At 37.1% G+C, this 24,353-nt stretch overlaps 1 protein-coding gene across 3 annotated transcripts in view; it reads right to left on the bottom strand.

Moving 5' to 3' along the window:
- Positions 1-24,353, bottom strand: part of ARFGEF1 (ARF guanine nucleotide exchange factor 1) — a 144,862-nt gene that overhangs the window by 79,701 nt on the left and 40,808 nt on the right. For all 3 annotated transcript variants that reach the window (XR_016388548.1, XM_022595253.3, XM_022595254.3), the window contains exons 2-6: positions 12,140-12,170; positions 11,461-11,617; positions 10,314-10,460; positions 8,698-8,877; positions 2,418-2,694 (exon numbers count right to left, since the gene is read on the bottom strand). Coding sequence is in view for 2 of the 3 variants with exons in the window: in XM_022595253.3 (XP_022450961.1) it covers positions 2,418-2,694; positions 8,698-8,877; positions 10,314-10,460; positions 11,461-11,617; positions 12,140-12,170 (792 nt within the window). In the remaining variant the exon portion in view is untranslated. The remainder of the gene's footprint in view (positions 1-2,417; positions 2,695-8,697; positions 8,878-10,313; positions 10,461-11,460; positions 11,618-12,139; positions 12,171-24,353) is intronic.

Genomic DNA, 24,353 nt, shown 5'->3' with positions numbered 1-24,353 from the left:
TTAGTAAGTAAAAAAGAATTCATCTCCCAATTTAACATTAATCAAAAACAGACATAACTACCAATCAGAACTTCTGAACACACAAGAAACTAATAAAACTTGATATTCCCAGTTAGTTTGTCATGACTTTTGCAGATAAACATACGGTTTCCCCGGGATTTTCTGAAATGCTGAAAATATCTCGGGAAGGCTCAGTTGGCACTTTATGATGCTTTGGGATCTGGGTCTCTGTTCTGGGAGCCACTGCCCTACAGCAAATGGCCTCAGACTGCATGTGAGCTTATGGTGCTACTGTCTACACACACCCTGCAACTCACACCACTATGAAGGACCACTACGTAAAAGTCTGACTTCCAGAAGTCTGTCCTCCCTGTTGTTCACTGCTCCTAATCTACTGTTCGCTGCATTCTACAAAATATTGAATGTCACAGGAGAAATTTGATAAATAAGCATGCCAAATCAGTAACTTCATTTTATAAAAAATTCAAATACAACAGCATTTAGATTCTTCTGTGGAGTAAAAACATATAAATGTCTTGACATACAATCTTTCCATCTTTCTTAAATTTTGTATTCCTGCACTCCAGTTGGCTAAAGTTACCAAGAGTCTAAAAATTAACAATTTCAACGTAACTAAGTATATATAGTCACTAAAATGTGCACAAAATGATTAGCAAATCAAGAGTCAATTCTCTTATAAATTATCTGACAGAATTAGAGTAACAGTGAATAATACTTATTACACATGGGAAATGATTATAGAAGTTAACTTTTATGTCCAAAGTCACATAGCCAGTAAGTGAGAGAGATGTGATTCAAAGCAGATAATCTAATTCCAGACCATGCACTCTCACCCAACGGCTCAGAAGCAAAATTTTCATTTATATAAGCTGTCGGGAGAAAAACACCTTTAAAAATCACGACTATCCCACAGGAATTATGTCTTATTTATAGTGCTGTATCCTAAAAGGTACCTACAGTGGTATCTACTACACAGTAGACGCTTCCACCCCTTGGGTCTCGGCCTATGTTGTTTCTTCTGTTAGAAAACTCCCTAAATTTTCTGGCTAGGCAATTCCTCCCTTATCCAAACAAGATTCAGCTAAAGCATCACTTTCTCTACAAAAGTACTTCCTAACTTTCCTCAGCAGAATTATCTTATGCATGCCACTTGCAGGGTATTTATCACATTACACCTCACTTATACATGCCTGACCTTCCAGGCAGACCATGAGTACCCTAAGAGCAATGGCTACATCTTCATCAGCTTTTTTAACGCCAAGTCCTAGCACAGTGCCTGGGACACAGTATGCTAAATCAATATTTGCTGAACGCACGGATGAAGAAATGGAGGAATAAATAAAGTTCCAGCCTTATTATAGATGATTTTTTTTTTCCAGCCTTATTATAGATTAGCTCTTTGAACAGCTCCTTTATAAGCTTACAGTTAAAGTAGGGGAAATTTCAGCAAGGGCAGGCTAGAAAAATGTAAATCATATAGGCAGTATGGATTCATTATTAGCTTGAGTACTAGAAATGCTTGGTTTATCAAAACTGTCCCCTTTAAAGTAAATGCTAAATAAAGTACTCTTAAAAAGAGTAAAAAGGCACCTATTCATGACACTGCTGATGCTCAAACCACTGTTATGTTATGGAAAAGATGTGGTTAAAAAAAAAAATCAAGAGCTGAAAATACACTATAGAAGTCTTTCCTCAAAGTAAAGTAAAAACACAGAATTCAGATGAATTGTAACTAAGCCCTAACCATCCTAGTTCTACAAAACCACACTGGAAAGGCAACAGAATTTCCATCATTTTTTTGACACCAAGCTAAGGAGGAACAAAGGGAAGAAACTCGTTTCCTGACGGTTTTATAGAACAGCTAAAGCTGAGAATAACGTTTGGGGAAAAAATGACTGCACGTGATTATTTTTAGAGAAACACATTTGTAAAATAAATAAATGCAATTTAATTTTTGTAATCTTGTAACCTTTTTCTTATAAATTTACTTAGGAAAAAACACAGTCAGAGAATATCTAAATCTTATCGATTATTACACATCAGGATATAAAAATAAATATTTTTGTATGCCAGGTGGTTATTCAAAAGATGTCTTTTCATATTTAATTTCAGTCCTTTTTTTTGACAACAGTACCTTGTGAACTTATAATGATTTCCTAAAATTTTCAGTCACATTCCAGAAAACTTTACTAAATAAATAGGTCTCCTGTTTGCTATGAACTAATTTTAAGAAAACTTTATCACCTAGGATGGACAAAGTCCACAATTACCACAACGTGCCTGATACCCATTAAGTCATATCACCCTTTCCACGTTTCTTTACCAAAAATGCCCTCCTACATTCTTCCCCCAACACACACCTCCCAGCCCCTGCAACCCCTTCTCAGAAAGATTACTTTCGGCTGCAGCTGCCTGATCAGCTTCAGTCTGTTCATTTTCTGCACTGGAAGTATCAGATCCATTTTCAGGTTCTGTATCATCCTGAAGGCTTTTATCCACATCATGTGAATGGGGATCAAGGTCCCCTTCATGTTCCTGGGATATATGATCAACAGTCTGAGGTGGCAAATATCTAAGCTGAGGTGATTCAGGCTCATGATGGCTTACTGGAGACTGCAACAGATGATGGTGCTGTCGATGCCTTTCTTTTTCCATTTGTTTGGCTTCCTGCAACTGGAAAGAAAGAAAATAATTTCCAATATTAGCAAAATAAGTTGTTTAAAATTTGGAGGGGTAATGTTATACTCAACTATAAATCCTTCATAGGAGCTGCCACCTTGTCTCTAGGCTTAGAAATCGTGGTCCATCAGAAATAAAAAACTAAAACATACTAAAAACAAACAACAGAAAACAGTGGTTACTTCTTAGGGGGGTGGAATTTGGCAAACAAGAACAGAGATGGAAGTCTTTCACTATATCCTCTTGTCATTATTTTTGGTGTTTGAATGATGTAAATGTATTACTGAAACAAAACAAAATTAAAAACAAATTAATTTTTAATAACCTTAGAATGATAATTGGACTGTTGCCAATGTAACAGTAGATTTATCTAAAATCAAATAAAAGCTTCACTAAGGGAGGAAAAAAGTGGACAGGGAAGTAAAATACACACACATTCATTTTTACTTGTATATATAGAAACAAAGTCTAGACATTTACACAAGAAACTAGGAATAATGGTTACCTTTGGGGGTAGAAGTTAGGAAATGACTGAACTGGAAACAAGAGTGGGAGGGAACCTTTCGGTGTGTACCTTTCTGTAGCATGTTCTTATGTCACCTTGCCAAATATCTTTTAATTAAAAAATAATAGTTACACTTAATAAATAAAATTGCAACGAGTACTTAAATGCCTCTGCCCAATCAGTCATCTAATAAGAATGAAAAAACTATAAATGTTCCAGTTTTATTTTAGGAGACCTAAATTACTATGTACGTAATACCACGTGTAAAACTGGCTCACTTACAAGATGCTAAAAACAGTAACAATCAAGGTCACAGGGTTTCATTTTTTGGCACTTTATTGCTTTTAGACACATCTCTTTTAATCCTCATGACCTAATAGGAATCACTCTCACAGAATTAATTTCCACAAAGATAAATATTTTACAGTGTCAAATATGAACATTTCATATTCCTAGTAATATTCTAGGTTATGCGGAAATATCAGAATTAATCATATGAATTTATAAAACAAATTTGAATTAAAAGATTTAAATGCCCAAAAGGTACCAAAAGACTTGTAATCTGTAATGATCTAAGTCCCTTATTTTACAGATAAGGAAACTGATGGGCATGACTAGTTGCACACAGTTGGAGTCAGAAGAAACTTCTCAGACTTCTCAAAGCCTTAGGCCATTCATGAGAAAGTCCATTTCCAAATTAACAGTGAGGAACCTTTGACTTGCAATCTGATCTCGCCCTCAGCCTAACTTCAGCTAATCCGTACCATGGTTTAGTAGGGCAAGCACATGCTTTGGAATTACAGACAAGCATAATGTTGAATTCTAGTTTTTTCTACTTACTCCAGAGTTGTATAAACTCTATAAAGATCCTTGGGAAAAAAGAGGAACTTAACTTTAAACATTTTCTATACACTTTCATACTTTCTAGTAGGGTTTCTCAACATCAGAACTATTGACCTTTGGAACAGATAATCCTTTGTTTTGTTTTGTTTTGTTTTGTGTGTGTGTGTGTGTGTGTGTGTGTGTGTATGTGTGTGTGTATGTGTGCGTGCACCTGCGTGTGTACTGGGGGAGGTGGAGGTTGTCCGGGGTACTGCAGGGAGTTTAGCAACATCCCAATCCCTATCTCTAATGGGTAGAAACCCATTACAGGTTATGACTCACCCCAGTCATGACAATCAAAAGTGTCTCAAATATGGCTTGGGGGGCAAAACCACCTCCAGTTGAAAACCACTGTTACAGAGAAAGAAATTAGCATCTTCTCTTGAAATAATTTTAGAACTGAACACTTTATAGTGAATTTTATTTGGGAAGGAGAGGAAAAGTTATCAGCCGTATATACGAATGAATTAGACTTCTAGCTTAGAATATTTTAGCAAATGTGGAAAATTATTCTGCCTCGCCTTTTTAATTTTCTCTCTTCCCTTTCTGACTTTTCTAATTATCCATAGCACAGAACTAACATGCCTCATGACATGAAACATGTTCACAGCCTTTCTCATAACTCAGTTATACATTTGTTTGTGTGATTATTTAAGATTCACCTTTCCCCTCTATGTCTGTAAGGATTTTGAAAGCAGTGGTGATACAGTGCTGGTATTTTGCCCAGCACTGTACAACTGAGAACTAGAACAGTGCCAAGAACATACAGGGAATGTAGTAAAATTTGCTGAACAAGTCAAACCAATGAAACTTATACTTCTTCTACTAAAAAGTGATAAAATTTCATTCACTTCTTCGAAAGAAGCAGCAAAACTATTATATGTGGTTACAAAATATTAGCAATAATCCAATGTCAATACATAGGAGAGTGACTGAATAGACTATAGTACATGCTCGAGTACTCTGCATCTATAAAGAAGAATGAGGAAGATCTAAGGGCTGATATGGAATGCTTTCCAGGACATACTGCTAAGTGAAAAGAGTATGAAAGAGTATTCAGAGTACGTGTGGTAGCCAGCCTTTTTAAGATGGCCACCAATGATCTCTACCTCTTGATTTTCACTTCTTTGTAGAGTTCCCTCCTACACTGTGCCAGGGATGGTCTGGGTGATCACTTTTTTTTTTTTTTTTAAACATCTTTACTGGAGTATAATTGCTTTACAATGTTGGGTTAGTTTCTGCTGTATAACAAAGTGAGTGAGCTATATGTATACATGTATCCCCATATCCCCTCCCTCTTGAGCCTCCCTCCCACCCTCCCTATCCCACCCCTCTAGGTGGTCACAAAGCACCGAGCTGATCTCCCTGTGCTATGCGGCTGCTTCCCACTAGCTATCTATTTTACATTTGGTAGTGTATATATGTCCACGCCACTCTCACTTCATCCCAGCTTACCCTTCCCCCTCCCCGTGTCCTCAAGTCCATTCTCTACGTGTGCGTCTTTATTCCTGTCCTGCCCCTAGGTTCTTCAGAACTTTTTTTTTTTTTTTAGATTCCATATATATGTGTTAGCATACAGTATTTGTTTTTCTCTTTCTGACTTACTTCACTCTGTATGACAGACTCTAGGTCCACCGACCTCACTACAAATAGCTCAATTTCGTTTCTTTTTATGGCTGAGTAATATTCCATTGTATATATGTGCCACATCTTCTTTATCCATTCGTCTGTCGATGGACACTTAGGTAGCTTCCATGTCCTGGCTATTGTAAATAGTGATGCAATGAAGACTGTGGTACATGACTCTTTGGGTGACCACTTCTGATCATAAGGTAGACAATGTAGCTTCTGCCTTGTTCCTCTCTCTCTCTCTCTCTCTCTCTCTCTCTCTCTCTCTCTCATTCTCTGCCCAATGAAGGCTTTAAATGACTTCAGCCCCAGTTGATACTGTGATCCATGCAGACAACTGCAACTTCATGTGAAATCCAAGCTACAACCACCAGCTAAGCCACTCTTGGATTCTGGACCCTCAGAAACTGTGAGAGATAAGCAGCTAAGCTGTGAGTTTTAAGCAGCTGAAGTTTGGGGTAATTTGTTATGCAGTGACAGATAACTAATATAGAGTATACTACCTTTCATATAAGAAAGGTGATACATGAAACCATACATGTATCTGCTCATTTGTGCTAAAGAAATGTAGAAGGATAAACTGTAAACAATAGAGATTAGCTACATCCAAGGGGTACAAAGAAGGGAAAAGAGGATTGGAGTGATAGGAATGAGGAGTATTTCTGTAGAGCTCTCTCTTTTTTTTTTTTAACATCTTTATTGGAGTATAATCGCTTTACAATGGTGTGTTAGTTTCTGCTTTAGAACAAAGTGAATCAGTTATACATATATATATCTATATATCTATATATATCTATCTATATATATATATATCCCCATATCTCTTCCCTCTCCCTCCCTCCCACCCTCCCAGCTGGACACAAAGCACTGAGCTGATCTCCCTGTGCTATGAGACTGCTTCCCACTAGCTATCTATTTTACATTTGGTAGTGTATATATGTCCATACATACACTACCACTAACTCTTAATTCATAGTAGTGTTTAACAGACTCAAAAAATAAGCAAGCAATTAAACCAGAATGTGAGGAGTACTGAAACAGAAAACAGGCAGTAACAAACGAACTTAACTGCATTATAAAGTAATAAAATTATCCTGCTGAAGAGTATGGAGAAGAAAAGAACTAACCTAAGTAACTCTGGAAAATAGTATTTTGAACGGATACTATAAGGCTAAAGACAAAGAAAAAAGCAAAACCCAATAAATATAAATGCTATAATGTACCTAGTAACTTTGCTTCCCACAGTGTTATAAGTAAGCAATTCTAAAACTACTATATGTGTGTAATAGGCCTGAACAAATAATGTATCATAAAAACTGAAAGCCTTATTTCTCACTGTTTAGAGAAAGTTACAAATAAGTAAAGGGAGAAGGCTGAAATGAACCCTGTGGTATTGGCCTGTATGCATCAGTATGAACACAGCTTTTAAGACATACGGATGGGTAGTCACACATGGGGTGGGGGAGGTGGGTGACTGTACACATATGTATTTCCTAGTTCAGTCTGCTGGGAGGGCCTAGAAGCAGTAACATCTCAGCTGCAGTGAACACACCTGGCACTCAGATCTTGGTATCCAATTACCATTCTCCAACTGAAGGAGCCAGGGCTCCCTGTTTATGTGTCTACTACTCCAGCGGGGAAGCAGAGAAAATTCAAAATGAGCAGGGAACATCTTGAGATTCCAGAAAGTGAAGAGGTACTAAAAAAAGGTTGGGGGCTATTGTCAAAAGGACAGAAGGCCAAAGCTGGAATAACTGGGGCAACAGAATAAATAATGATAGAACTGGATTATAAAACATAGAGTAAAATAAACATCCATTAATACAGATTGATATAAATAAAAAACTGAATAAATAGGAAAGGAGAATAATTCTGGTTAATAAATATAGAAAGAGAGAGAAACAGAAAATCACCACCAGGGAAACACAGCAGTAATAACTGTTGCCAGTCAGATCCACCAATGGATACTCAAATTGGGTGTGGGGGAATATGAGGAAAAAAACAGGATATTTGCATAGTCTGAAAGTATCTCTCCTGAGATATTTATTAAATGTAAAAGAATAACTTTTCAGTGGAGGAACCTGGAAGATACCACCTTAACTAAGTAATCAGGGTTTCTTTACTTAATAGTACTATACCAGTGTTAATTTCTGCTTCTGAACATTGTAACATGGTTATGTAAGATGTTGCATTAGGAAAGCAGAGTAAAGAGGATCTCTCTGTAAATATTTTTGCAACTTTTCTATAAGTATAAAATCAGTTCCAGATAAAAAGTTAGAAGTTGGTTTTTAATTATGAAGACCTAGATAATTTAAAAAAAAATGATTCTCTAACTGCTGGTCTCTTACCCTCCTCCCCAAATATGTTTCATCACTATAGAAATTTATTTTTTAAAGGCTCAATGAATAAATATTATACCAGAATAGATCAAATTAGGTAACTTGGGGCTTCCCTGGTGGCCCAGTGGTTGAGAGTCCGCCTGCCGATGCAGGGGACACGGGCTCGTGCCCCGGTCTGGGAAGATCCCACATGCCGCGTAGCAGCTGGGCCCGTGAGCCATGACCGCTGAGCCTGCGCGTCCGGAGCCTGTGCTCCGCAACGGGAGAGGCCACGACAGTGAGAGGCCCGCGTACGGAAAAAAAAAAAAAAAAAAAATTAGGTAACTTGATATCTACATTATACTCATCTACTAAGCTTGAGAGCAATAAAAATATCAATTCATAAACACTTCGATGAGGATGATGGCAATCGATATCTTTCAAATTCTATTTGTGAACAATTCAAAATGTATTTTATCCAACGTCAAGCAACTCAGTAAGCCTCAAACAAAAACAATACCACAAATCTCCAGTACGTAAAACTGTAAATGAAAGACATTTTCTTCACAGGCACAAAAGATTTCACTATATTTTCATTAAAATCTTTTCTATAGTTGATGCCTGTGGTGTTCTATACAATCTCTCTCATTTTTTAATACTTACTGCTTGGTTTTCCATGCGTGCAAAGATAACATTTAGCATCTGAGTAAGAGTAGCTTTGGCTGTTGTCTGATTGATGAGATTTTTGCTTGCTAGATAGATATTGTAACATGTTCTCACAGCTTGCAGTACAGTTCCTTCGTGAATTTCTATGTGTTGAGATGTTACTGCAGTAAGTAAAGCCTTTAAAAAAAAATAGTTAAAGCGATTTTTTTTGCGTCCAGAGTTTCAGCACAAAAATACATTGGTATTTTTGTATTAGAATTAAAAATTGCAGACACCATTACCACTTTAAGGTAATGTATACAGATTTTCTACCTGCCTTAAATATATCATCAATTGTTAAAATATTTTATGTTTTCCCCATCCTGGTTGTAGTTTCCATATAATCCTTCCAAACCCAAAACGCTAAAAAACCATTCAACTGATTTATTTCAATCCGAGTTTCATTTTAATAATTATTTTGGTCTACTAAACTGCACAGCATTAATACTCTGTCATAGTGTAGCACAGATACGCTTCATATGATATATCTGTTGAACTAGATGTCAACTTGGGGAGGATACATATTGTGCCCTATTCACTTTCAAATTTTTCTGAGATCTAACTTACAGACTGAACTCAATATGCTGTTGTTATTACTGTTGAAGATGCTTACAAATGTTTTAAAATAAAGCATTTAAAATAATCCTAAGGTAAATCCTCCAATAAAGTGAACAGCTATAATTTCTGTGAACTGTCACACATTAGGGTACTCAATTTCTCAAAAGCAAGGACTCGTATCTTCTGTCTTTCTATGTTGCACAGTGCTATGCGGGGTCAGCATTGAGCACACACTAAACAAACCACAACTGACGTGAAACTGCAAACAACAGGCCAAACTGAATAGCTTTATTATAATTATGACATTTTATAACTTATGAAGTAAATGCAGCTATGAGACTGAAAGGCTCAGAAGGGGTGACAGACACACATAAAGGACACTTCATACACGTAAACAATTTCAAAAGTACTAATAGTACAAGAAAATTTTTACTAACAAATAAACATACCACCACTACTATTAGCAGTAACATTAAAAATTCAATATGTATAGTAGACTGAAAATACAAATGAGTCATTTTTTTTTAAAGGAATTTAATGATCCAGGTGTATCACAGCACAAACCCAGGACAGGATTTAGCTGAGCAGGTTCAGCAGATTGACAGGTGCAAGGGAAGCAGGAAAGCTGGTGCTCAAGCAGAAAAGCTGGTGCATGTGGGACTAGACTACAAGTGGTCTGACAGTAGTAAAAGAAACTAGAAGGGTCACAGGACCTTGACATGGGACCCTAAAGCTCAAAAGATAGAACCATGCTAGAAACTGGAAAGCTCTGGAAGACTCTGGGGGCCTAAACTGGGGCCTTCAAAATAAGAGATTTGGTAATGAATCTTCTCGTAGTGAATTCCTGGCATTCAACAATAAAATCCCCTGATATGGAGTCTAAAAAGCACCCAAATGACCTCTATTATAGCTGGAAAGCATATAAAATGACTTTTCCAAATATTTTCAAGGTAAAAGGCTTCTGATTTTAAAAAAAGTCGATTATGAATAACAAGTTCATTTTTATAATTAATTACCTTTATTATTTGTAACTGAACTCCTTCATCTGTTTGAGGACCTTGGAAACAGCCACAAATTGTTTCAATAATTCTATCAATTAATTTTTTGCCTGGTGTTGTACTATCTGGAGCATTGCCAGTCAAGTGCCCATAAGCAATAAGTTTCTGAAACACAGAAAGAAAATAAAGATCCTAATTAAGCTAACAAATATATGTATATATATATATACTAATTAAATATACAAATTATGATATACAATTGAACATATGTTAAACTTTTTACACAAAAATATTAAGGTATAATCAAAGCCAAGGCTATACCAACTTTTCCTAAAGAAAGCTTTATTAGCTATAAACATGTGAAATTATTTACACTTGTAATAATCACAAAAACAGAAAAATAACCATAGCAAAACCATCAGGCAATACTTTGAGAAAGGCAGGCCTTAGAACTTGTCTCTGGTGAGTTCTAACAGCTTACGGCTTTCTATCCAAACATTACTGATACTGCTTTTGTGAAAGCTATCTTAACACGTTCAAATGACCCAAAATCTTTTTCCAAATTAGATCTGTGAATATACAGAAAACCACTTCCAGACACTGGCTGCAATAAATCACAGATTTGTTCATTCATCATTACCATTATAACCCTGGAAGGAAGGCCTTATATATTAATTTTTCAGAGAAAACAAGGTCACAAATCAAATGAACTTATCCTTATGTGTGTGTCTGTGTGTGTAAGTAAAACAGGAAGACAGAAAGGAATTTTTCTGACATAAATGAAGGTCAGAGCTAAAGTTTCACAGTAAATATAAATACTAAACTGTTAATATTAACCTACTGCTTCACACAAAACAGCAAGCATCCAGTAAAATCAGGGCAAATAATGAAGTATGTAAAATCAGCAGCAGGTTACGACACTTCCATTATTGATAACCTTAGTAAAGATTTTGTGTCTCACTAAGCTAACTAATGATTTCTGCTATCCTTAAGCTGGAAACATCTTTTTGCAACTACTGTTTCTCTTGAATATAACCATTTGGTTTCTTACCACAGAAAGAATAATCAAGGCTTTCATGGAAAATGTCTGAATCATCAATTGTGAGTACTACTTAGAAACACATTCAAATTAAACGGTTTTTGGATAGTGCCATTTCATACATACCTGTAAACAGTCTAGAGATGTACTAACTATGCGAGGACACTTGGACTGGCATGCCAATTCAAAGGGCAGGAAGTACTTGTCTGCTTCGATAAAATTTGTCTTTGATTTCACTGGTGGAAGGGTGCTTGATCCAGCTTTTGCTTCTCCATGAGGAGGACTAAATGAAAAAAGAAGAGTCTGATTAAAATATCATATTCATCATATTGATGATACACTCACTTTAATTTCAGTTCTAAAAAGCAAACCAATTTTCATTTTCCCATATTTCATGAGGAAACCAAAGCCCAAAGAAGTTAAGTGATTTGCTATAGGTCATAAGCTAGTGGCCAGAGACATAATTAAATGCAAGAAAAATTTTTTTAATTAATTAATTTAAATAAAGTAATTATTTAGGCTATTAAATTTTTAGTCATTTCTAAATATGAATCAAAGTCTTTAAGCAAAGACTTTAAAAGCATATCTTACGGTATTTCAGAAATACCCTTACTTGCTTATTTATGAGACCTTTTTATAAGTATGCTTACCATTATATTCAATATTTCTCAAAAATCATTTTTTAAAAAATTGATTTTATGAAGACCACATGCAGAAAATCTGCCACACTAAAATACACACGGTTGTATTATTATTTTGGCCAAGACTGACAAGTTTGCAAATTAAGGAAAAAAACCCCACAAACCTCTGCTTTTCAGTTTCCGCTTTTATTTCCTCTGGGGAGGGAAAAAAGAAGCATACGTTAGAAAACTTGACAACGGAAAGATCATCAACTAATTCGATTTGATTACAGGTTTTATAAGTTATTTTATAAATTCTATAAGAAGTTGGGAAGAATGCACTTTCAAAAGAAAATTAGGTACTAGAATTCTGTTGCACCCAAATGTATTAATTTACACAAATAATTCTATAAAACTATATGAAGAATATACATTAACAACCACAAGGATAGGGTAGAATTACAGATGACTAATTCCCAAAGCATTTCCTTTTCTCCAAGTAGCTTTTTGGGGGGTGGGGGGGTCAAGTAACTCCTTACATTAACCAGAAGTACTAGGATTAAGAAAAGAATAATACGTATGCTGTATTCAAGTGACAACATAGAAGGCACATGTTGGGTTAGGAAAAAAACTCAATATACCCCCTTTGGGATTATCTCAAGGAGATTATCAAGCCAGGACTATCATTTCCTGATCATGTATACATGTGTTGATATTTAACCAATTTTTCTACTTAGGACTATACAAGGCGCTGCAAATACACACGCTCAATTTAATAGGAAATTTTCCCTTCTGCTGTTTATATCCATAAGAGATGAGGTAAATTAGATAAATTCTACCTGTAACAGAAGAACCTTAAATTTAATGATAAACTGGTTAATTGATTAAACCTGTTTGAAATTTGTAAGCATTCACATATAACATTAATAATTACTACCACTGCAGCCAACAGTTGCTGGGAACTTACTATGTGCCAAGCACTGTTCCGTTTTACATGTAGTAACATGTTTAAACCTTATAACAACCCTATGAGGTTTGTACTATCATATTTCCATTTTAAAGATTAGGAAATTGAGGCACAGACTTGCTCAAGGGCTGCATGGCTTGGGTGTGTGACTAATCTGGTTTCACTAGGTGTCAAAACTAGGTAATCTTACTGCCAGATCCCGGTTTTTTAAACAACTCTATTACATAGGTGTATCTATGAATATTGAGCAAAATGAGTTAAATTTGGTATTATAAGCAACTTCTAGCCCATAAATTAATAATTATTGAAAGCTATCTTGGGGGTTCCCTAGTGGCGCAGTGGTTAAGAATCTGCCTGCCAAGGCAGGGGACATGGATTCGAGCCCTGGTCCGGGAAGATCCCGCATGCCGCTCGCCCGTGTGCCACAACTACTGAGCCTGCACTCTAGAGCCCGCAAGCCACAGCTACTAAGCCCATGCGCCACAACTACTGAAGCCCATGCTCTTAGAGCCCGTGCTCCGCAACAGGGGAAGCCACCGCAATGAGAAGCCCGCGTACCGCAACAAAGAGTAGGCCCCGCTCGCCGCGACTAGAGGAAGCCCGCACGCAGCAACGAAGACCCAATGCAGTCAAAAATAAATAAAAAAAATAAATTTATTAAAAGAAGAAAAAACTATCTTGTATGAAGCACCTCCCACGTACCAGAAATTATAGTAAGCCCTTTATAAAGTGACCCTGCCAAATTACTCTGTCATTGCGCAATTTATTCATTACCTACTCTGTGCTAAGCACTGATGTTTGGTATTTCAGTCTAGTACTCTGTGGACCAACGCTCCTTCCATTTTACCAGTGGTAGTAGTAGAAGGGAGACAATGTGAAAATGTTATCAGGGGATATTTAAAATACTACTAAATAAAAGTTCACAATGTCTGATATTTAAGATCTGCTTATGGCTACTAAAATTGTACAGTTCACCAAAAAATGTAATAAAAATAATTTAAATCACTTTTAAAAATATAGTACAGATGAGGGGGAAATGATATATTAACTGCCCCAAATCTTCATAAAATTTTTTTAAGTATTTTTTAATTTAAAAACATTATTATTATTATTTAAGAAGCTGAGGTATTGCTAAAAACCAGGTAAGGTAGAAAAAAGATGTGATGTACGAGAAGCAGGGAGATGAGTGACAGTTTTTGCATAAAGTGAATTTCCATTTATACAATAGTTAGTAAACAGAGTATTCTGGTTAAGTAAATAATACATTAGTTAAGAATATCAGAGGTAGTATAACATTTTAAAGAGCACTGTGTTTTGATAACACCTGTCAATAAGATAACCTGTCACTAAATAACCGTGTGACCTTAGGAAACCCTCACTTCACTACTTAGAATATATTGTAAGTACCTTTGCAATCACCTAAGACATGGATCAACAAGTATGTCTCACATGCCAATGCCAGTCCATCACTTCTTTTCATACAGCACATGAGTTTAAGAATAGTTTTTATAGCTGAATATTTGTGATCAATTTGATGATAGGGAACACTAACTCTGAAGCCCAATGAAGAATAATGTTACCCCCCCTAAAAGAATTCTACTCTTCTCATTAGTAGACCAGGGTTACAAAATTTATACTCAATTGCTATTATTTTGAATTTCATTAAGAAAAAATGTGTGTAAATCTGTTTTCTCTTGTTATGTTAAGTGCTACAATATCCTTGACTTTTCCTCTTGGCCCACAAAGCTCTTTACATAAAAAGTCTGCTGACCTTTGCTCTAAAACACTATGGTTCAAAGGATCCTATAGACTCTATTTCATTCTATGATTCCATTATATTTTAAATGTCCACATTTAAATAATCTAATAAAACATACCAAACACAAGCTGAATGTAATTTTTCTCCAGCAATTCATATCATACTATAACATTTATATCTATTTATCTATCTACCTATCTCCTTATTGTAAATTATACAAGGCAATAACTGTTCAAACTAATCTCGTTTTTTTTTACAAAGAAACAAAAAACACTTTAATTCTCAATGTTTCTAATGTTTTAAATTACTTTGCACTAAACATGAGTTTTCCTATTTTTTTTCATTTTCCTATAACATTTTTAACCCAGCCTCAAAGAGTTCTTAATGTTTTGACAAAATCTTTAAAGGTCACAGAACTATGACAATTTTTCCCACTGATTATTAACATAGCTTGCATGTCTTCAGCATGCAGGGTTATATTCATGGTCCTGCAAAATGCTTATATTTTTACAGTCTTCTGAAGACTTGTATTCATCTTAATATACTTCCTTTCAAAGCCATTAAAGGCCACTTAAACTGAAAAAACTGAAAGACATTATCACTAAAAAGATTAAAGAACAAGTGGCAATAGAGGAGCGGTAGAGTAAGTATTTATCAAAATACTGAAAGTAACAATATTACAAACCACGGTATTTTAAAACAAACTGAAAAAAATTTTAAGTGTGTAATACTACTTTACATTTGTGCAGCAATAGAGTTTAAAACACTGTTCTATACATTACCTAATTTTATCCTCAATTCATCACTTTATGGATAAGGAAACCATAGATCAGATTAGTTTAATAATGGCTTCAAAGTCAGCCAGCTGGTAAGTAGTGATCCAGAAACTAGTTTCTCTAGTCTTAAAGTAGTGTATTACACACTACACAGTGTGCTATATTTAAGCAGCCTTTTATTAGCTGATGCAGGTGAACTGAAAAATTCAGGGTAAACATATTGTAGAGCAGTGAGTGGCTCTCAAAGTGTGGCCCCAGGACCAGTGGCATCAGCATCACCAGACACTACACCAAACGTACTGGCTCAGAAACTACGAGTGTAGAGCCCTACAGTCTGCTTTAACAAGGTTTCAAGGCGATTCTAACAGACAAACAAGTTTAAGATCCATTGCTAGAAGGTGGTTAAAAGAAATGAGTGCAAGACAGTTGGGTTTCATCCATTATGTCCACATCCATTTATTGTACTTTTAAGACTTCTTGGACTAGTGTTTGAGCCTATGCTAAAAAGGAATTTCTTTTCAGTTTTCTTAACTTATAATAAATGCCCAGTAACACAGCCTTTGAGGAAACTGCCTCTCTAGTTTAATGAATTAGGGCTTGAAAACAGTTTGCTTCAGGTTGGCCTTCAACAGTAGAATCAAGAAGTACAGCTGACCTTTGAACAAGGTGAGGGTTAAATTATAATCAGCCCTCCATTTCTGCTGTTCCTCTGCATCCATAATTCAACCAACCACAGACTGTGTAGTACTGTAGTACTTACTACTGAAAAACATCCACGTATACGTGGACCCACGCAGTTCAAACCTGCTTTGTTCAAGGGTCAACTGTAAAGTAATTAATTCTCAATTATTAAAGAAAAAACACCCAGAAGAAAAAAAATATTGAAGTATCAAATTAAGAAGTAGCATACTCAAACTAAAAACCACTTGGTGCTTAATTGTGAAATATTTTCCTATTAAAGTCAGAATCATGACAAGGATGACCACAAACAGCAAAAGTTTTGACACTGCTCTGGGAACACTGGACGATACAAACAGACAATATTGGATGTGATACGGAAAGTCATCACTCTTGAGCTGACATAAGATAAAAACCAGACACTGGGTTTGTTTAGTGATACTTAGGTTTTTAAACTATGTAGTCATAACACTTAAAACAAACTTTATTATTGAAATTCTTTCAGGAATTCTTTTCTCTCTAGCCACTAACTCCCCCTATCCCTTCAGAACTATTTTTATGCAATCTTTTTAAAACCTTATAAACACAACCACTGCATTATATATAGAAGGAAAGATTAAAATTGGAGGAAATGGGTCACTGTAAATTAGCATAAAAGTATAGATTTTCAAGTATTTTGAAAGAAACACAAATTTCATTCCTTTCAGGTACATTAAATTACTGAAACCAAGTACATTAAATTACTGGAACAGCTGATAAGGCACAGGACTTAAGGAACAGGAAAGAATGATTTATTTTAAAAAATAACTGATCACATGCAAGTTATGTACATGACTTACTAAGTATATTAAATATTTTCTCTCATAATATTTTTACTATCAACTTGCTTAGCAGCTTTCTTTCCTGCACTGACAGTACAAATATACACTTCAAAATGATATTTATACAGAGTCAACAAATTCTATCATCTCTATACCATGCATGATTGATATTACCTCTCACGACACCTTTGGTCTTACAGCATAGCTTGCAGAGCAACAGCACATACTCAACACAAACTAAACTGGTAATCTAAGGAAACACAAGGTCAAATGAAGAGCTGTTTTTTTTTTTTTGTTAATCAGTTTTTGCTTTTTAATTAATTTATTTTTGGCTGAGTTGGGACTTCGTTGCTGCGCACAGGCTTTATCTAGTTGCGGCGAGTGAGCGCTACTCTTTGTTGCAGCGCACGGGCTTCTCATTGCGGTGGCTTCTCTTAGTGCGGAGCACGGGCTCTAGGCGTGTGGGCTTCAGTAGTTCTGGCGCGCAGGCTTTCAGTAGTTGTGGCTCGTGGGCTCTAGAGCGCTGGCTCAGTAGTTGTGTGGCGCACGGGCTTAGTTGTCCCGCGGCATATGGGATCTTCCCGGACCAGGGCTCGAACCCGTGTCCCCTGCATTGGCAGGCGGATTCTTAACCACTGTACCACCAGGGAAGCCTTCAAATGAACAGTTTTTAATAAATACATTAGAACTTACACATCCAATGTGTTGTCTCCTTCAAAGCTGTAACGGTGGGAGGGTATGCATCAATTACCATAATACTGCCAGTATTCAAAAATATATGTGGAATTCATTGTTTGCAATTCTCTCCTGCCTGCTTCCTTCTTTTAAATGAATAACCTCACAGAAGGAAAAATTTCTAGAAAGGGAATCAGATTCTAGCCACCAATTAACCCCAAGTGGCTTAGAGCCAAGCATGAGTAATGGTATGTGACTACAAAACAGAAGTTCTCAACTTCAGTGCTTCTGTGAACCAATGTCAAATTGTGTGTGAGAGCAGTGTTTTAGAAAAAGTACATAACTCTCATTAGATTCTGAAAGAAGCCTGTAACCCAAACTATAAAGATGATACAGGATCAATTAAAAGTAGTAATTTGGATCAATGATGACTATACGTGAAAGCAATTTTAAACAAAATATTTATAAAACATTGCATAAATGTAAGGGATCACTTTGAAAAATAACATTCCTTTGGATGTATATATTCTGCTAGGTTTACTTTTTCAAAGCCAAACATGTGACTTTAGCATCACATTTCAAACAGTTAAGGATTAAATAAAAATACAGGAGTTAAATACAATGTTACAGTAATCTAAGGAAGAGATAATGGCATGAAGAAAAGCTGTGACAGTAGGGATGAGTAAATGTGAATTCCATGGACATCTTGGGAGGAAAAACAGTGAAACAATCTCATTTATCTAGGAGGAGGAAGAGGAGCGAGGAGAGGAGCCAGGGCTTTGCCTAACCGCATAAGAAACGTACCACTAATTTAGACACAAAACGCAGTTCTTGGTCTTCCCTTGTGGCACAGTGGTTGAGAGTCCGCCTGCTGATGCAGGGGACATGGGTTCGTGCCCCGGTCCAGGAGGATCGCACATGCCGCGGAGCGGCTGGGCCCATGAGCCATGGCCGCTGAGCCTGCGCGTCCAGAGCCTGTGCTCCCCAACGGGAGAGGCCACAACGGTGAGAGGTCCGCGTACCACAAAAAAAAAGAAAAACACAGTTCTCTCACTGTGCAAAAGTAGGGGTGAAGGCACAGGGGTGAAGAAGAGGCAAGTTTTGGTCACGTTTTGTTTTAAGTGATCGGGATGTTCAAGTGGCAGTACTCAGCAGGCACTAAGGCATATAAATGTGAAGATCAGGAGACAGCAGGGCAGACTGTGTTTTCCAAAATGGTCACTACGTTATCTCCCACCCCACATGCCCTTCTGCAAAGTGACCACGCACACCCCTCCAAGAGAAAAAGTCTAATTCCCCTCCTCTTGAATACGGACTGGCCTCAGAGATTCATTCATAACCAATAGAATACAGTGGAAGTGACAGTGAACACCACCAAGATTAGGTCAGAAAAGGCCAAGCAGCCCCTGCCTGATTCTCTTGGAATGCTGGGTCTCCAGACACTCACTCTTTGAACCCAAAGGCCCTGATGTGAGAAGCCCAAGCCACACGGAGGCCATATGTGAGTGGTTCAGTCGACAACACCAGCTGAGCCCAGTTTCAAGTCATCACAGTCCAGGCGCCAGACATGTGAGTGAAGAAGCCCCCAGAGGATTCCAGTTCCCAGCCATTCACATCTGCCCCGCCCCCCGCCCCATCACCCCGGTCATTTTGAGTCCTCCCAGATGAGGCTCTAGGCACTGTGGAGCAGCAACATGCCTCACCTCAATTCCTGACACACAGAGACTCTGTGACATAATAAAATGATCACTGAGTTACACCACTAAGTCTACAAGTGGTTTATCACACAGCAATAGTAACTGGAACAGAAACGGTTAAGGAGGCTTGAGGAGACTGGGGTTTGAAATAACTCCTTGGCAACTGGGAGAGACAGCTAACTGAGGGGCACAAAAAAACTGCCAGGAAAGTTCCAATGTGTTCTCAGCATTTGGATAAGGAATCCAGGTAGTTAACAGGTATGGTGCTTAATAAAATGCAGCCAGGACTTGCCCCCTAAACTAACCCCCTTGTAATATACTTATCAGCCTCCTCAGAATCTGGAGGTCCTCTGTAAAATTAGGTTGCAAAATTATGACTAAATCATATATAAAGAGTTGATGGCTATTGAAATACAAAGTAATTTACAACAAAATACCAGTTTAAGTTTCTTTCTAGCACCCAGAAATCAGTCAAAAATATAACTTTTCCTTATATTACTACTGTCACTGCTCCCCACCTCCCTTCCTATTTAACAGAAGCAAAAAGATGCAATGGGGGGGCTTCCCTGGTGGCAACAGTGGTTGAGAATCCGCCTGCCAATGCAGGGGACACGGGTTCAAGCCCTGGTCTGGGAAGATCCCACATGCCGCAGAGCAACTAAGCCCGTGAGCCACAAGTACTGAAGCCTGCGTGCCTAGAGCCCGTGCTCCGCAACGAGAAGCCACCGCAACGAGAAGCCCGTGCACCGCAGTGCAGAATAGCCCCCGCTCGCCGCAACTAGAGAAAGCCCACGAGCAACAACGAAGACCCAGTGCAGCCAAAAGTAAATAAATTTATATATTAAAACAAAAAGATGCAATGGGAACAAATATTCAGCTGGGATCAACCAGGAGTTGCATACACAGTGAATATTCACTAATATGAATTAGATGTTCACAGGTACTAAAACAATGACTGCAGAACTGATAAAATTATGTTAAGTTCTGATATTCTTAAAAACTTAAACTCTGGAAATGGAAGATGCAATGCACAATAACATGTGCTTTGACCCTAGGGTTAAAGGTTAAATGAATATTTGTATACCTTAAGATTTTTTTTTTTTTTGCGGTATGTGGGCCTCTCACTGTTGTGGCCTCTCCCGTCGCGGAGCACAGGCTCCGGACGCGCAGGCTCAGTGGCCATGGCTCATGGGTCCAGACGCTCTGCGGCATGTGGGATCTTCCCGGATCGGGGCACAAACCCATGTCCTCTGCATCGGCAGACGGACTCTCAACCACTGCGCCACCAGGGAAGCCCTACCATAAGATTTTATCTATTGCCATGATTTACAGTAAAAACTGTCACAGGTATTAATGCAATACTTCGTACTCTTTTACACAGCTTTGAAAGTTTACTAATCAGGTATTTGTAACCATTTTGCCCTGAGCTAAGCTAAATTTTACCTTACAGTATTCTATAAAAGGAAACAAGCACCATAATCCCAACTACAGAAATTTTTCCTCAAGTGAATGCACTTTATATTGATATACACTTTTTAAAAATAATTTATTTATTTATTTTTGGCTGCGTTGGGTCTTCGTTGCTGCACGCGGGCTTTCTCTAGTTGCGGTGAGCGGGGGCTACTCTTCGTTGCAGTGCACGGGCTTCTAACTGCGGTGCCCTCTCTTGTGGAGCATGGGCTCTAGGCACGCGGGCTTCAGTAGTTGTGGCTCACGGGCTCAGTAGTTGTGGCGCACGGGCTTAATTGCTCCGCGGCATGTGGGATCTTCCTGGACCAGGTCTCGAACCCGTGTCCCCTACATTCGCAGGCGGATTCTCAACCTCTGTGCCACCAGGGAAGCCCAATATGTACTTCTAATAGAATCCATTACTTCCAAAATTATTGGCAAAAATAATACTGATTTATTTTTTACTAAACCAACCCCACACACACACACAACCATATATGATGTAAGAAGTTGAGCAGTCCTTTAGATTACCAAATTTCCTAGTGAATTTCAAATAAATGTTTTCTTATCACAGTGAGGACTATACGGGCTTGGCTATTTTCTGAAATATGAAAGGGAGAAGAATAGATTTTCATTCAAAAGCCAATATTCCTGCCCTCCCTGCCAAAAGCCAGCAGACCCCCATCTAATAATATGGCTCTAGAGGATATGTCAAAAAGGAGTGCAAAATTCTGACTGCAAACATTCTATTATATTGTAATTGTCCTCAATGGTTTGAATATTGGTGGAATTTTCAGAATAAAGGTGAAAAGTGACACTTCTACCATAAAACAGCAAAAGCCAACTAAGGGGGAATGACTGGATTCAAATGAAAACTAGACACACGAATTGCAGTTAGCTTACAAACTCAAACTTAGAATTCCAAATTTAACTTAATGCTTAAGAAATGTTTAATTACTTTTAACAGAAAGGCACTGTACAACTTTTAAATTTAGACCTTGATCTCTGGCCAAACATAACGGTTATAGGAGTCCCCCCTTATCCCCGGTTTCACTTTCCGAGGTTTCAGTTACCTGCAGTCAACTGCAGTCTGAAAATATTAAATGGAAAATTCCAGAAATAAACAATCCTAAGTTTTAAATTGCATGACATTCTGAGTAGTGTGATGAAATCTCGTGCTGACCCACGCTATCCTGCTTTGTCCCACCCAGAACATGAATCATTCCTTCAGTGTATGCTGCCCTTAGCCATTTAGCAGAGCCCTCGCGGTTATCAGGATCGACAGTCATAGATGGTACCACAGTGCTCTGTTCAAGTAGCCCTCACTTTAAAAAAGGGCCCCAAAGTGTGAAAGTAGTGATGCTGGCAATTTGGATATGCCAAAAGGAAGCTTTAGCTTCACTTAAAGTGCTTTCTTTAAGTGAAAAGGTATAAGTTCTTGACTTAGTAATGAAAGAAAAAAAAAATCGAGTGCTGAGGTTGCTAAGATCTATGGTAAAAACCAATCTTCCACTCATGTAACTGTGAAGAGAGAAAAAGAAATTTGTGCTAATTTTGCTGTCACACCTCAAACTGCAAAAGTTATGGCCACAGTGTGTTAAGTGCTTAGTTAAGATGGAAAAGGCATTAAATTTGTACAATTAGATATTTTGAGAGAGAGCATATTTACATAACATTACCTTATACTGTTATAATTGTTCTATTTTATTATGTTATTGTTGTTCATAATTTACTGTGCCTAATTTGTAAATTAAATTGTAACATAGGTATGTATGTAGAGGTAAAAACATAGTATATAGAGGGTTCAGTACTATTCACTGCTTCAAGCATCCACTGGGGATCTCAGAACATACCCCCTGCAGATGGTGGGGTACTACTGTAATTTAAGTTCTCTAATGCACTTAAATAATTTTTTCCGTGATAAATAACTTAAAACTAGGAATAAAAAATTCTAATAGACTGAAACTGTTTCTTGAATGTGTGGTACATCAATAATACTCAGATCCGTGAGAAATGTCTTCTAAGATAATGAAAATTGTTGATTAGCTCACCAAAATCACATGAATAGAAAAGAGTCTAATAAACAACAAAAATATCTTGTTCGTGTAGCATTTTACAATTTATAAAGAAGTTTAATATACATATTATTAATTCTTAGAACAGCAGACAGCATTACCAACATGCCCATTTTAGAGATTAAAAAACCTGAAGTGACTTACCCAGGATGACAAGAAGGGTATGGAATGATTTAAGTGTGATTTTGCTAAGAAATAAGCCTAAATCAAATGACTGAATTTCAATGACTTATCAATTAAAAGAATATTAATTTTAGAATGATGTTATCATCATAGTTTTCCAATGTGCCCATAAAAGTTCTAACAAAACAGAAAACCACTGTGCTATTAATGCAGAAAGAGAAAAAATGCTGCTGTTTTGAAAACCAAAACTAGAAATGTACTTTGAATAGTAAATATTTCAAGTCAATAATTTTCTTTCCATTCCAGACTTGCTGTATAAAATATTTAAATAAAATACAAAATAAGTACAAAATAAAAACTTCAACAGAATTCAGATTGTCTGCCTAATGACACCAAATAAACATAGGTAAGCCAAATTTAAAGAAATTTTCACTTTCACTAAGTGAAAATAAGCATTTAGAGAAACCACGAATTATGAAAATCGTCCTTTAATGTAACTTAATATTTGAACAGAAAAGAATGCAGTGGATGCAGAAAATCAACAAAAACAGAGTTACTGTTCTAAGTGTTAACACCCCTACTGGTAAATAAACAGACATTTCATAGATTCTGCTCAATGTAAGAAATGCAGAAGCCACAGCTATGGGATCATGGAAAGAATACTGCACTGTTTAAGTCAGGGCCTTGGGTTCTATTTCACACTTGGCTGCACAAGCGAAATACAGTAGAAAGAAATGGGTTAGAGGCCCCAAAAGACTGACAGTCAAACCCCAGGTCTGCCTCTGTATGACCTTTCTAAACCTCAGTTTACAGATTTTTCAAATAGGCATGATAATATTTAGTTTTCTGTCTCATAAGACTATATTAGGAGAATCTTGGAGGTGTGAAAGTGCTTTGTTTCGGGCTGGGTTTAGTCTTTTTTTTTTGAGAAAAGTTTTACATTCAAAAAAAGTACAAGCAACAGTAGATAAATACCCAGTAAGCAACCACCCAAGCTTATTTTATGAAAGCATTTCATAAATGTATACAAGCATACCTCAGAGATCTTGAGGGTTCAGTTCCAGACCACTGCAATAAAGCGAATATTGCAATAAAGTCACATGAATTTTTCATTTCTCAGTGCATATAAAAGTTTATACTATACCGTAATCTATTAAGCGTTCAATAGCATTACGCCTTAAAAAACAATATTCATACCCTAATTAAAAAAATACTTTGCGAATTCCCTGGTGGTCCAGCGGTTAGGCCTCAGTACTCTCACTGCTGTAGGCTCAGGGTCAATCCCTGGTCGGGGAACTAAGATCCCTCAAGCTGTGCGGCGCGGCAGAAAAACAAAACAAAAAATACTTTATTGCTAAAAACTGCTATCAACCATCCAA

This window comes from Delphinapterus leucas, chromosome 17 (genome assembly GCF_059928025.1).
Source record: "Delphinapterus leucas isolate spDelLeu-1000000601 "Yukka" chromosome 17, BTC_Dleu_Yukka2, whole genome shotgun sequence".
NCBI classification, from domain to species: domain Eukaryota; kingdom Metazoa; phylum Chordata; class Mammalia; order Artiodactyla; family Monodontidae; genus Delphinapterus; species Delphinapterus leucas.
The sequence above is the reverse complement of the archived record's forward strand: the minus strand, read 5'-3'. Positions and strand labels throughout refer to the sequence as shown.